Here is a 13,683-nt window from a genome sequence, read left to right on the forward strand (position 1 = left end):
ATATATATATATATATATAAACCACTTCTTCACCACTTGAATTGCTGGATTTTGGTGATTTTTCAGTGCGAATAATTTTCTATACTTCTGTAATTTGTGATTAATGCGGATTTAAGTTAATTAAAACACTTTCAGAATTAAAGTTAGCGAGAAAAATAAAGCAGCAACAACTAAACAAACAAACAAAATACTTTTTAAACATTTCCGGGGTTGCACGGAAAATAAATGAATAAATAAATAAATAAATAATATACAAAATCTTACCATTCTTAAAAGGAAAGAGACACATGCGTGGTTTTATACAATTCAGGAGAGTGGTTGATTATCTTGTGTGTATATTTTACATTAATTTTAAAAACAATTTATAGACGGTTTACTGTTATTCCACTTATTTAAACAGTACAGACCAAAAGTTTGGACACACTTTCTCATTCAGGATATGAATTCAACTAAAAAAAACTTGTGAAAAAATATCTTTCAGGTGGTCAAATAGCAAATAGTGGAGCTCTGCAGCCACCTACTGGTAAAAGTTATTTTTTTTTTACTTTTAAAACGTGATTTTCCAAAAGATGGGCAAAAATCTTACACTAAACCATGTGAAATTATCCATGTTATCCCCATGAATTAAAGTTAGAAATGTGGGTCTTTTATAAAGTGAATTTTACATAAAAAAGCAGTTTTTGTATAAAAACCCATTTAAAAAAATATTTATTTATTAATTTATATATATTTAAAAAATATCACTAACCCACTGAAAACAAATGTAGAGTAAAAAATTTATAAACAGCAAAATATACAGTACAGACCAAAAGTTTGGACACACCTTCTCATTCAATGAGAAGAAAAAAATAAATGTTCAATGGTTTCAAAGAACAAAAAAACATAAACCAGCAACAACTACGCAGCTGTTTAGTATTTTCACAATCACAACGAGCGCTGGGACTTTTATTTTGGAAAACACCACTGAGGGACTCTTAGTTTGAATCTCGCATATGTTGTAGCTGATTCTCCACGCCGAGCTACTGCACCGGGAAAATGTCTCGAGTTTACGTGGGAAAATTGAGCTATCGCGCCAGAGAGAAAGATGTCGAAAGGTTTTTTAAAGGCTATGGGAAGATACTGGAAGTGGATCTGAAAAACGGGTACGTGATGTTCTCTTTAATCGAGCGAACTCAATGTGTAGCCGAAAGAGCGGTTGAGTCATTAGGAAGGATAAACTGTTGTTTCTTCAGCTTCGCATCAATAAAAATAGAGCTCATTTGCGAGTTAAATAACCATTAAAATGAATTACGCGCAAAAATCAGTTTGGGAACGTAAAATCGGCTTTATTCGGTTTTTAAACAATATTTTAGCGGTTTTAGCTCCGTAGGCTAAACTCCATTGTTTGAGCCTGGCCTCGTTTTGCCTTGTATAATCCCAACCACTAACAAATGTAATCTAGTTGATGTTTCATTTATTATATACGTACAGTAAGTCCAAAAGTCTAAAGCCCTGGTGAAAATGCTTATATTTAGCATATTTTTTTAGAAAATGTATTATTAATTATTTGAGCGGTAATATGTGAGACCATCAGTTTTTACACAAAACGTGTCGAGTTATCTGGCGTTGCAAACCTGTGTACCTTCGTTATATTTCATTTTATTTATATGTAATACTTTGGGCTTATGTGCTTTAATGTTTTTATTTAACTGTATTGGTATTAAAAATACGAAAAGAAGGAATTCACAAGTTAGGGGTGTAAACACTGCAAAAAATAATAATCGTAATAAGATTATAGGTTATTTTGCTTATTTCAAGCAAAAATGCATCTAATTTTGACTTGTTTTTTTTTCTGTAAACAAGAAAATAGTTTTGATTTGTCTAGAAAATCCTTCTTGATTTGAGAATTGAGATATTTTGGCTGGAAACTAAGTAAGAAAAGCATTTTTTTTTTTTTTTTTTTGCAATGAATAAAGTGGTAATGGAAAAACAAAGAAAAGAAAAACATAAGTTTGTAGGAATAGTAGGAAATATGTCATTGCAACACTGCAAAACATGCTTTTCTTACTTAGGTTTTTTTGACTTGTTTCTTGCCAAAATTTCTAAAAATTCTTAAATCAAGAACCATTTTGTAGACTAGTAAAAATTATTTTCTTGTTTTAAGAAAAAAACACGTCAAAATTAAGTGCGTTAATCTGCCAATGGGGTAAGAAAAATCTTGTTTGAAATAAGATGTATTTTTTTAGTTTACCCCATTGGCAGATTATTTAGCTTGTTTCAAGCAAAAACTAACTTAATTTTGACTTGCTTTTCTGTAAACAAGAAAATAATTTTTATTTGTCTTGAAAATCCTTCTTGATTTGAGAATTTTGATATTTTGGCTGGAAACTAAGCAAGAAAAGCATTTTTCGCAGTGAGTAAAGTGGTAATGGGGAAACATACATAGGTTTGTAGGAATACTAGGAAATATGTCATTGCAACACTGTAAGTGTTGCAGATTTTTACATTTTTTTTTTTTTACTTGTTTCCAGCCACAATATCTGAATATTCTTAAATCAAGAACCATTTTCTAGACAAGTAAAAATTATTTTGTTTTAAGAAAAAAAAAAAAGTCAAAATTAAGTGTGTTTTTGCTTGAAACAAGCAAAATAGTCTGCCAATGGGGTAAGAAAAATAATCTTGTTTAAAAAAAGATTTTTTTTTTTTTTTAAGTTTACCCCATTAGCAGATTTTAGCTTGTTTCAAGCAAAAACTAACTTAATTTTGACTTGTTTTTTCTGTAAACACAAATTTTTATTTGTCTAGAAAATCCTTCTTGATTTGAGAATTTTTAGGTATTTTGCCTGGAAATTAAGTAAGAAAAGCATTTTTTTTTTGCAATGAATAAAGTGGTAATGGGGGAAAAGAGAAAAAAACAGGTTTGTAGGAAATATGTCATTGCAACTCTGCAAAAAATAAATGCTTTTCTTACTTAGATTTTTTTTGACTTGTTTCCAGCCAAAATAGCCAAAAATTCTTAAATCAAGAACCATCTTGTAGACAAGTAAAAATGATTTTCTTGTTCTAATAAAAAACACGTCAAAATTAAGTGCGTTAATCTGCCAATGGGGTAAGAAAAATCTTGTTTGAAATAATAAGCTTTTTTTTTTTTATTTATTTTAGTTTACCCCATTGGCAGATTATTTAGCTTGTTTCAAGCAAAAAAGGACTTAATTTTGACTTTTCTGTAAATAAGAATTTTTATTTGTTTAGAAAATCCTTCTTAGATATTTTGGCTGGAAACTAAGTAAGAAAAGCATTTTTTTTGCAATGAATAAAGTGGTAATGGGGGAAAAAAGAAAAATATGGAAATGTGTTATTGCAACAAATTGTGCTTATCAAGCTGTCTTTAAAAATTAAATGAGGCTTTATAGAGGGTAACAACAGTAGCTGAAGAAATATCTGAAACAGATTTGATTAGACAGCTGGATTTTGTGTTTGTGAATCATAAATCACATTTCTGTATCCCTTTAGATATGGCTTTGTGGAGTTTGATGACCCCCGTGATGCAGATGATGCTGTTTGCGATCTGAACGGCAAAGACCTTTGTGGAAAGCGAGTGATCGTGGAGCACACTATAGGACAGCGGCGTGATGGTGGAAGCCGATCTGGAAGAAGTAAGATACTCATTTACTCGCCCTTCAATGCTACTATATACCAAATACTATTTGTGTTTCATAGGAGCATCTTTTTTTGGGTTGATGTTGCATTGTGCAAACCCTGCTTTTTTCAGGCTTCTCAAATGGAGAGTTTGGTGCTCAACATGGCCATTATGCTTTTTTTTTTTTTTTTTTTTTTTTTAAATGCTTATACCAGAAATAGATGTTTCCAGAATTAATGTTTCCACTGATGTCACCGCAGGTCTTCAGGTGAAGGAGATTGGCTTTGACATGGTTTCCAAAGTTCCATCCATAAATCTGTTCTGTAAGACATTGGTGGTTTAAAAACGGTGATTCACTTGTCCTTAGGCGGGGTAATGTCATCACTGATTTGGCTTTTTTTTTATCGGTTTCACATAGACTCGATCTAAAAATAGAATAGAACATGTTTTAAAGTAATAGTTCACCCAGAAATGGAAATTTGCTGTTAATTCACTCACTCTCTCAGTCTGTCTGAGATGTAAGTGACTTTTTTTTTTTTCTTCAGTAGAACAGTAAAGAAGATTTTTAGCTCAAACCGTGAGATCGGTGATCATAAAATGCAAGTCATCGGCTTGAGAGTAAAAAGTCATATCAAGCAACACAAAATGAATACCTGTCGATATATTGAGGTTTTAGAAAGGGAAACTATCAGTCTGTGCAAGAAACTAACATTAGTTACAACATTATTAAAGGATAAAAGGACAAAAATTTACAGATAATGTATTCACCCCCTTGTCATCCAAGATGTTCATGTCTTTCTTTCTTCAGTCGTAAAGAAATTGTTTTTTGAGGAAAACATTTCAGGATTTCTCTCCATATAATGGATGTGTGTGTCCCCAAGTTTGAACTTCCAAAATGCAGTTTAAATGATGCTTCAAAGGGCTCTAAATGATCCCAGCCAATGAAGAAGGATCTTATCTAGCAAAATGAACGATTATTTTCTAAACAAATTGATGATTTATATACTTTTTAACTTCAAATGCTTGTCTCGTCTCTGCGAAGTGGATGCATAGTCTGTGTAATCTGGGTCAATACAGTTAGGGTATGTCGAAAAACTCCCATCTCCTTTTCTTCCCCAACTTCAAAATCATCCTACATCGCTGCAGAAGTACCGACCAAGTGTTTACAAAGTGAACATACAAAAAAGATCAGAAGACTTTTACAAAAGAAAAAAAGGTTAAACTGCATTGTAGGACGATTTTGAAGTTGAAGACTAAAACAAAACGGGAGTTTTTCGACATACCCCAACTCTATTGACCCGGATTATGCAGACTACGCAAGTGCGTCGCAGAGACGAGCCAAGACAAGCTTTTGAGGTTTAAAAAGTATATAAATTGTATCATTTAGAGCACTTTGAAGCTGCATTTAAACTGCATTTTGGAAGTTTAAACTTGGGGCACCACACATGACTATTATATGGAGATAAACCCTGAAATGTTTTCCTCAAAAACATAATTTCTTAACGACTAAAGAAAGAAAGACATGAACATCTTGGATGACAAGGGGGTGAGTATATTATATGGAAATTTTTGTTCTGGAAGTGAACTACTCCTTTAACAGTATCATCCACAGCAACAGGAAAATTTGATTCTTTTCCGAGAACTACTTATTTCGGACAGTTTGTTTCAATTCACTAGTTTGTTTACGTAAAACACGCAGTGATCTAATGTATACACTGCAAAAAATACTTTTCTTACTTAGATTTTTTTGTCTTGTTTCCAGCCAAAATATCTAAAAATTCTTAAATCAGGAAGGATTTTCTAGACAAATAAAAAATTATCTTGTTTTTAGTAAAAACAAGTCAAAATGAAGTGTTTTTGCTTAAAACAAGCAAAATAATCTGCCAATGGGGTAAGAAAAAAAAATCTAATTTCAAACAGAAAACTAGATTATTTTTCTTACCCCATTGGCAGATTATTTTGCTTGTTTTAAGCAAAAACTAATTTTAATTTGTTTTTACTGAAAACAAGACACATTTTTACTTGTCTAGAAAATCCTGATTCAATTTTTTTGATATTTTGGCTGGAAACAAGACAAAAAAATCTAAGTAAGAAAAGCATTTTTTGCAGTGTAAGCAATGTATACCCAATAATGTTGTGAAATGGGGGTGTTTTACATGTCTAAAGCATATTAAGGTGAGACACTGCAGATGAATGGTGTAAAAATACTAATTGTTATCACCCTACTTAACCAGATGATTGGTTACATTAATAATTGCAAACATTTTTTCTATTACAAGTTTTCTAAAATGTTGCATGCATTTCTAGTACAAAAATCAAAACACTGGATGAAGTCAGTTTTGAAGTTCTTGTTCAGTTTTGGGTATCTCATTTTGTTACTCTATAATTCAGAAAACCATGTGTTTTGTACCATTTTTGGGGGAGTTAAATATTGTATGGAATCAAGCTTATTGTATATGAGCAAATCCCTCTGTAAAAACCTTCAGAGTATAGACAGGAATAAAAATGTAAAGTTTGGTGTGTGTAAGTGCTACTGAATTGGAGATTTATGGCTCAGTGTAGGAGAAGAAACTCATTTTGAGAAAACAGCCTTTAAAAATATGTATTGTAATTGGAATCTATTGACACAAATGGATAAAGTGCTATAAAAGAAACGGTGTATTTGGGTGTTTTCTTTCCACTAGTCTAAAAAAACACTTTATGAAGAAAGCAAAACGCCCAAAATATCAAATTTAACAGTTGCATGAAAAAACAGCATTTTTGCCTGCAGTGTCTTCCCTTGAGTGAATAAACTACTCTTCTTTAGATAATCTTTTTACATAATGAGAAAGTGTAATAGATCTGAGCTGCAAATTTTTTTCAGACGATTTGGTGAACTGAACTAGTTGAACAGAGTAATTAGTTCACAAGCTGGACATCAAATTAACAGCAAGTTTTCATTTCTAGGTGAACTATCCCTTTAAGAGGGTCCAGCCTCTGTATGAGAAGCCTGAAAATTGTATGTTCAATTCCAAACCTTACTACACTGCTGTTTCACTTTTTTTAGGGAGTGAAATTGTAAGAGTGGTAATCTTTAGAATATTACTTGATGGGTGATTCTTCAGTTGGGAGAGTCTTTTTGTCCATTTAACAATATAACTAATAAAAAAATAAAAGGATCTATCTCAGGTAAGCTTTCTCAGGTGTCCCTAAATGAAGAATCACCTTGAAAAACCAAGTGTTATAATTCCTGCTTATTTATTATATGCGGATTGTTGCAATACAATGATTGATTTGAAGTAAATTTTTTAAAAATGGAATAACTTCTAATGTCAAAGCTAGAAATTTAACCCTCAATGTTTTATTAAAAGAGTCTGACCGCCTGCCCCTTTTGCTGGCCATGGTGTCCCCCCTCCCATGAGTGTGGCTCTTTGACCAAACTGGGCCCCTGGGCAGACCATTAAAGCGAGCCAATGTGAAAGAGGACCGCTTTTCCCATTAAGCCAGGTGGTGAGGATCTTAAGGGGTTTAGGAGATGTGGTTTGAGCTCTTTTAGGTGTTTTGGTTTTGTTTCTTTTGACATTTTCCCATTCCCCAATTAATTAATCTCTTAAGTGCAGCGTAAGTATGTTATTTGGTGGAATATTTTCAGTTCTTAAAGGGATATTTCAGTTTCTTAAACCATATATAAAACTTAATTGTTTCTGTCATTTTATAGCTTTTTGTAGATATTATTTCTGTCTCAAATCTTACTGTGTGTGAAATCCACCGAGTCTTAAAAGGCTAGTGTGGAGACTCTATTGTGTTTTATCTTTACTGAACTCTATGCATCTCACTCTCGTCACTCTGAAGGTACTCGATATGGCCGTGGAGGAGGAGACCGGTATGGCCCACCCACTCGTACAGATTACAGGCTGATCGTGGAAAATCTCTCCAGTCGCTGCAGCTGGCAGGACCTGAAGGTACAGAAACACAACAATTCAGCCACTTTTTTAGTTTTGTTTTTAGAGTTGTTTGCAAAGGCCATATATAATGCATTACTTTTAAAAGTAGCTTTTCCCAACACTGATCATAACTACTAACATTAGTTCTTTTTCAGGATTTTAACCCTTTAAATACAAGTTTGTTTACATAATTCTACTGTAATTGTTTTTTAATTTATTAAATGTGAAGTGGAATTTTTGGGAGGATTATTACAATCTTAGTTAAGTCTTTTTTGCAACGTATGGGAGTTTGAGAAATTGACATGTTTCCATTAGGCGTTTTCAATTTGCATAATTTGAAGGGTAATGGAAATGCAGCTAATGACACCAAGTGGAAAATAACAATGTAAAATATTAACTTTGAAGGCATGTCAATAAAAGCCTATCAACAAAAATGTTATGCTTAAATAGCTTAATATTGATAATTAAATATTGATGTTTTAATACGTTTTAGTGAGTACATTTTTATCCTTGGGGTCCTAAGTGTAATTATTTTGTTCCTAGTGTAAAGAAATTTATTAAAGGAGATGATGGTAAAATATTCAAGTTCCAATAAAGTTCCTTTTTGCATTAACCCAGCCAAAATTATCAAAAAAAGAAGAGAAAGATAAATGTCCTTAAATGCACAAAGGTTTAAAACATTATTTAAAGTATTTTAAGCTTTTAGGATGTCAGTCCTGTATACTGTGAAGTTTTTACCAATTCCAACTTAAAAACATAAGTTCAGCAGCTGCCTTAGTAGTTTTAAGTTGATTTAACTTAATATCATTCATTTTAACTCACAACAATAAATAAGTTAAATGACTTGTACTTTTAAGTTGATTTAACTTAAGTTTAGCAGCTGCATTAAAATTAAGTTTTTAAGTTGAAACTGATCAACTTTTTACAGTGTAAAAATGACCAGTGATTTGTTCGTAAGAGTCACTAATGTGTCATGAATTGACAGGATTACATGCGTCAAGCTGGTGAGGTGACCTATGCTGACACTAACAAGGGTCGCAAGAATGAGGGGGTCATTGAGTTCAGGCAGTACTCAGACATGAAAAGAGCCCTGGAGAAACTGGACGGCACTGAGGTCAACGGAAGGAAGATTCGGCTCATCGAGGACCGGCCTGGTGCCAGACGCCGCCGCTCATACTCACGCAGTCCCTCCAGGTGCAAACAAATCAATTTTATAATCCAATTACATTGCAAATTATTTCTTATGTCTTGTGCATTGTATGCTGTCATCTGTTTAGTTGAAATGGCTTATTCAGGGCAGTACTAAATACTGTAAAACAAACTATTTTTAAGACTCATTCTGCAAGATGTATGTATACCTACAACCTCAAGTGCAGAAGATGCACTGGAGCTTGAAATGATTTAGTCCTGGGCAAATAATATATGCAAGGCTTAATGGCTGTAAATAAATGCACACACATAAATTAATACTTCTGACTGATAATTAGAGGAGACTTTGCTTGTAACTTGGTGTTGGATTGGCGACATGAACTTTGCTTGTAGTAAAATTCAGTTTAGAGTTTCACAGAGAACATTTGTGTAAAGTTTCTTGTTTCTTTGCACAAATTCCTCAGGTCTCGCTCCAGGAGCAGGAGGTCTCGCAGGAGCCGAAGCCACAGCCGAACCAGTAGCCGTTCAAGGTGGGCAAACTCAAGTGACTTAAGTTGAAGATTTAAGTTGTCCACTTGTGAACTTGAAGGAAAATTACTGTTTTAGATAACATTAAAGGAGTAGTTCACTTCCAGAACAAAGATTTACAGCTAATGTACTCACCCACTTGTCGTCCAAGATGTTCATGTCTGTCTTTCTGTAGTCGTGAAGAAATAGTTTTTTGAGGGAAAACGTTTCATTTCCATATAATGGATATGTGTGGTGCCCCCAAGTTTGATCTTCCAAAATAGTTTAAACGCAGCTTCAAAGGGCTCTAAACGATCCCAGCCGAGGAGGAAGGGTCTTATCGACGAGCATTTGAGTTTAAAAAGCATATAAATTGTCAATTTGTTTAAAAAAAAAAAAAACAGATCGTTTCGCTAAATAAGACCCTTCTTCCTTGGCTGGGATCGTTTAGAGCCCTTTTAAGCTGCATTTTGGAAGTTTAAACTTTGGGGGACCATACATATCAATTATATGGAGAGAAATCCTGAAATGTTTTCCTCAAAAAAACAATTTCCTTATGACTTAAGAAAGAAAGACATGAACGTCTTGGATGACAAGGGGGTGAGTACATTATCTGTAAATTTTTGTTCTGGAAGTGAACTACAGTAGTCAACATTCGAAGTGGATCAAAACCTTTCATCAAATTTGTCCTAAAACCAAAAAGAATACCCGTTCTTATCTTAGGACAACTTTTGATGAACTTTTTTTATCCACTACTGTAGTCCTTTAAAAGCTGTACTTGGTTGTGTGCAGTTAGATGCATACATAGGATATTATACAGAAGTTCTTTTAAAGCAAGTTAATACACTCAGTGGTCATCTAGGTAACACCCTTAGTGATCCAATTCTGTGACCATGCAAGCACAGCTCTTATATACTTGAATTAGGGCATTATAGGAGTGAGCAATATACCTGTTGATTGGATAAAACTGTACATATAAGTGTTGTAGTGTCAGTACACTTAAAATTCATGGTAAATATGCTTTATATACAGGTGCTGGTCATATAATTAGAATATCTTCAAAAAGTTTTTCACTAATTACATTCAAGAAGTGAAACTTGTATAATGTATACATTCATTCTACACAGACTGATATATTTCAAGTGTTTATTTCTTTTAGTTTTGATGATTGTAACTGACAACTAATGAAAACCCCAAATTCAGTATCTCAGAAATTTAGATAATTACTTAAGACCAATGAGAGTCGATCAGTCTGTGGCACTGCTCAGGTGTTATGAGAGCCCAGGTTGCTCTGATAGTGGCCTTCAGCTCTTCTGCATTGTTGGGTCTGGCATATTGCATCTTCCTCTTCATAATACTCCATAGATTTTCTATGGGGTTAAGGTCAGGCGAGTTTACTGGCCAATTAAGAACAGGGATACCATGGTCCTTAAACCAGGTACTGGTAGCTTTGGCACTGTGTGCAGATACCAAGTCCTGTTGGAAAATTAAATCCGCATCTCCATAAAGTTGGTCAGCAGCAGGAAGCATGAAGTGCTCTAAAACGTCCTGGTATACAGCTGCGTTGACCTTGGACCTCAGAAAACACAGTGGACCAACACCAGCAGATGACATGGCACCCCAAACCATCACTGACTGTGGAAACTTCACACTGAACCTCAAGCAACGTGGATTCTGTGCCTCTCCTCTCTTCCTCCAGACTCTGGGACCCTGATTTCTAAAGGAAATGCAAAATTTACTTTCATCAGAGAACATAATTTTGGAGCACTCAGCAGCAGTCCAGTCCTTTTTGTCTTTAGCCCAGGCGAGACTCTTCTGACGCTGTCTGTTGTTCAAGAGTGGCTTGACAAAAGGAATGCGACAGCTGAAACCCATGTCTTGCATACGTCTGTGCTAGTGGTTCTTGAAGCACTGACTCCAGCTGCAGTCCACTCTTTGTGAATCTCCCCCACATTTTTGGATGGGTTTTGTTTCACAATTCTCTCCAGGGTGCGGTTATCCCTATTGCTTGTACACTTTTTTTTTTTTTTTTTTTTTTTTCTACCACATCTTTTCCTTCATTTCGCCTCTCTATTAATGTGCTTGGACACAGAGCTCTGTGAACAGCCAGCCTTTTTTGCAATGACCTTTTGTGTCTTGTCCTCCTCATGCAAGGTGTCAGTGGTCATCTTTTGGACCACTATCAAATCAGCAGTCTTCCCCATGATTGTGTCGCCTACAGAACTAGACTGAGAGACCATTTAAAGGCCTTTGCAGGTGTTTTGAGTTAATTAGCTGATTAGAGTGTGGCACCAGGTGTCTTCAATACTGAACCTTTCACAATATTCAAATTTTCTGAGATACTGATTTGGGGTTTTCATTAGTTGTCAGTTATAATCATCAAAATTAAAAGAAATAAGCACCTGAAATATATCAGTCTGTGTGGAATGAATGTATACGTTATAAAGTTTCACTTCTTGAATGGAATTAGTGAAATCAACTTTTTAAAGATATTCTAATTATATGACCAGCACCTGTATGTTTTTTTTAAACTTTTTTTCAACAAGCAATGATGCTAAATATTGATCACTGCTCAAATTCACTGAATTAGTATTTTAATCATGTTTGTCATTTTCAAGACCGTTAAAGTAGTATAAAAGCTATATTCCTTAAATCTGTGAATTTTACATTTTTTGGCTTTTTTTTAATTTGTATTTTTTTTAGGTGACTTCTGTTTTTGTTTTGGTCTAATTAATGAGCTAAGTTGATTTGGCTAATGTTACTGAAACTTTCCTATATCTCATATGCTGTGCATTGCAAATTCTCACATTCATGGTTCCATATTCTCTTATGACAGATTTATAAGCACAGTTTTGATGTATGAGTCCACTAGAGGGCAGTAAATGCTATAATAAAAATTCAGTTTGACTTCCAAGGTGCCAGTATTGATTTGGTGCGCATTTCTTAAACGGTTTCTCTCCTTTGCAGAGCCTCAGGCTCGCGGTCACGCAGCAGGTCAACCAGCAAGAAGGCGAAGGGCAGGAGCAGTAGGATGGAGGAGAGCAGTAATGGAGCTCGCAGAGGAGGTGAAAGTGCCAGAGACAACAGCACAAGCTGCAGCCCCCCAAGCAAAAAGAGCAAACGGGAGAACAAGAGGGCTCGCTCCTATTCTCGATCTAGATCCCGTTCCAGATCCAGATCTCGATCCAAATCAGGAAACAACAGGGATGTCCCTGGAGAGTCTGGGTCCAAATCTCAGGAGGCAAACAAGAGCGGCGATGAAGGCCGGACGGCTGAACGTCGCTCTAGAGCTCATTCTCGATCCAGATCACAAACACCACCAGATGCTGATCTGCGGAGGGAATCTAGATCCAGATCCAAATCTCGTTCACGTTCACGCTCGAGATCTTATTCCCGATCTCGTTCTCGCTCAAGGTCTCGGTCCTAAGTAAAAAAAAAAAAATCTGTGTTTGTTCCCCTCCCTGGCCCCTTGTTTTCCAGTCTAACTGAACATCTTTAAAACAAGAGTATATTTTGAATTAGATGTTGGGTTTTTTACCCCACTGACGATTTGTCTCTAAATTGTTAGATTTTTGCTATAAACCGGAGATGAATTGTGGTTGAGGTAAGAAAATAAACCTAATTCAAGATATATCGTCTGAAATCAAGTCTGAATATGTAACTTTTTTTTGAAAAGCAAAACGGTGCGTCTTGTTTTTAAATATTTTTCTTGAAAAAAGACAAAAATAGACTGAAACTTGTTTTGCAGTCAGTGTCTAAATGTTGTTCTGCCCTTCATTTCCCTTTGAAGCAAACTACATTTCAGTTTTTTTTTAATCCTTTTTTTTTTTGTCATAGTTTAAGGAATTAGGAAACTTGCTTGCTTATTCACAGTTCAGTATTCTCTGGTATTGTTAACCTTATGCATTATTTTAGTAGTGTTTTTATTTTCAAATTGCTTGCAATATTTTATTCATGACGACTGAGTAAAATTAAACCCGCAGTAGATGTCCTTGCCTTTGCATTGTATATTTAGAAATGTACCATAGTGGTTGTTCAGCTGGGGCAGAGTTTATGGTCTTTTTACAACGAAGTTCTCCATAAAAAATAATAAAACAATCTGCCTCACAATACTTTGTGTCCTTTGAGTTTATTTGAAATTCTGTTTTGTGGGGGGTTTAAAATATTGCATAGTCAAAAGTATAAAACTGTTTAAAAGAAATTGACTTGTATAGAATTCAAGACACCGAAAAGGAAGAACATGTTAAATTCTCTCTCTAATCTCATTCTTGCTTGAGATTTAAAAGCAATCTTCACTTTATCTTATTGAATTTGTCAAGTGGTATAAGAAACCGGGCATACAGGTTTGAAATGACAGCAGAGTGAGTAAATGACAGTGTTCATTGTTTAAAGAACTAATGAAACTATTAACTGCATTAGAATTAAAGTAGTTATATCTATATTGCATATATGGGCCGTTGGTTTAAACTGCTGTCCCGCAACCAA

At 34.5% G+C, this 13,683-nt stretch overlaps 1 protein-coding gene across 1 annotated transcript; it reads left to right on the plus strand.

Moving 5' to 3' along the window:
• The first annotated feature begins 993 nt into the window (after nucleotides 1-993).
• srsf4 (serine and arginine rich splicing factor 4) lies at nucleotides 994-13,310 on the plus strand. The gene is made up of 6 exons (XM_073822055.1): nucleotides 994-1,142; nucleotides 3,493-3,635; nucleotides 7,451-7,560; nucleotides 8,528-8,736; nucleotides 9,156-9,221; nucleotides 12,166-13,310. The coding sequence occupies exons 1-6, from the start codon at nucleotides 1,036-1,038 to the stop codon at nucleotides 12,623-12,625; spliced, it is 1,095 nt and encodes a 364-aa protein (XP_073678156.1). The 5' UTR covers nucleotides 994-1,035; the 3' UTR covers nucleotides 12,626-13,310.
• The last annotated feature ends 373 nt before the right edge of the window (nucleotides 13,311-13,683 follow it).

This window comes from Garra rufa, chromosome 17 (genome assembly GCF_049309525.1).
Source record: "Garra rufa chromosome 17, GarRuf1.0, whole genome shotgun sequence".
Lineage (NCBI taxonomy): Eukaryota > Metazoa > Chordata > Actinopteri > Cypriniformes > Cyprinidae > Garra > Garra rufa.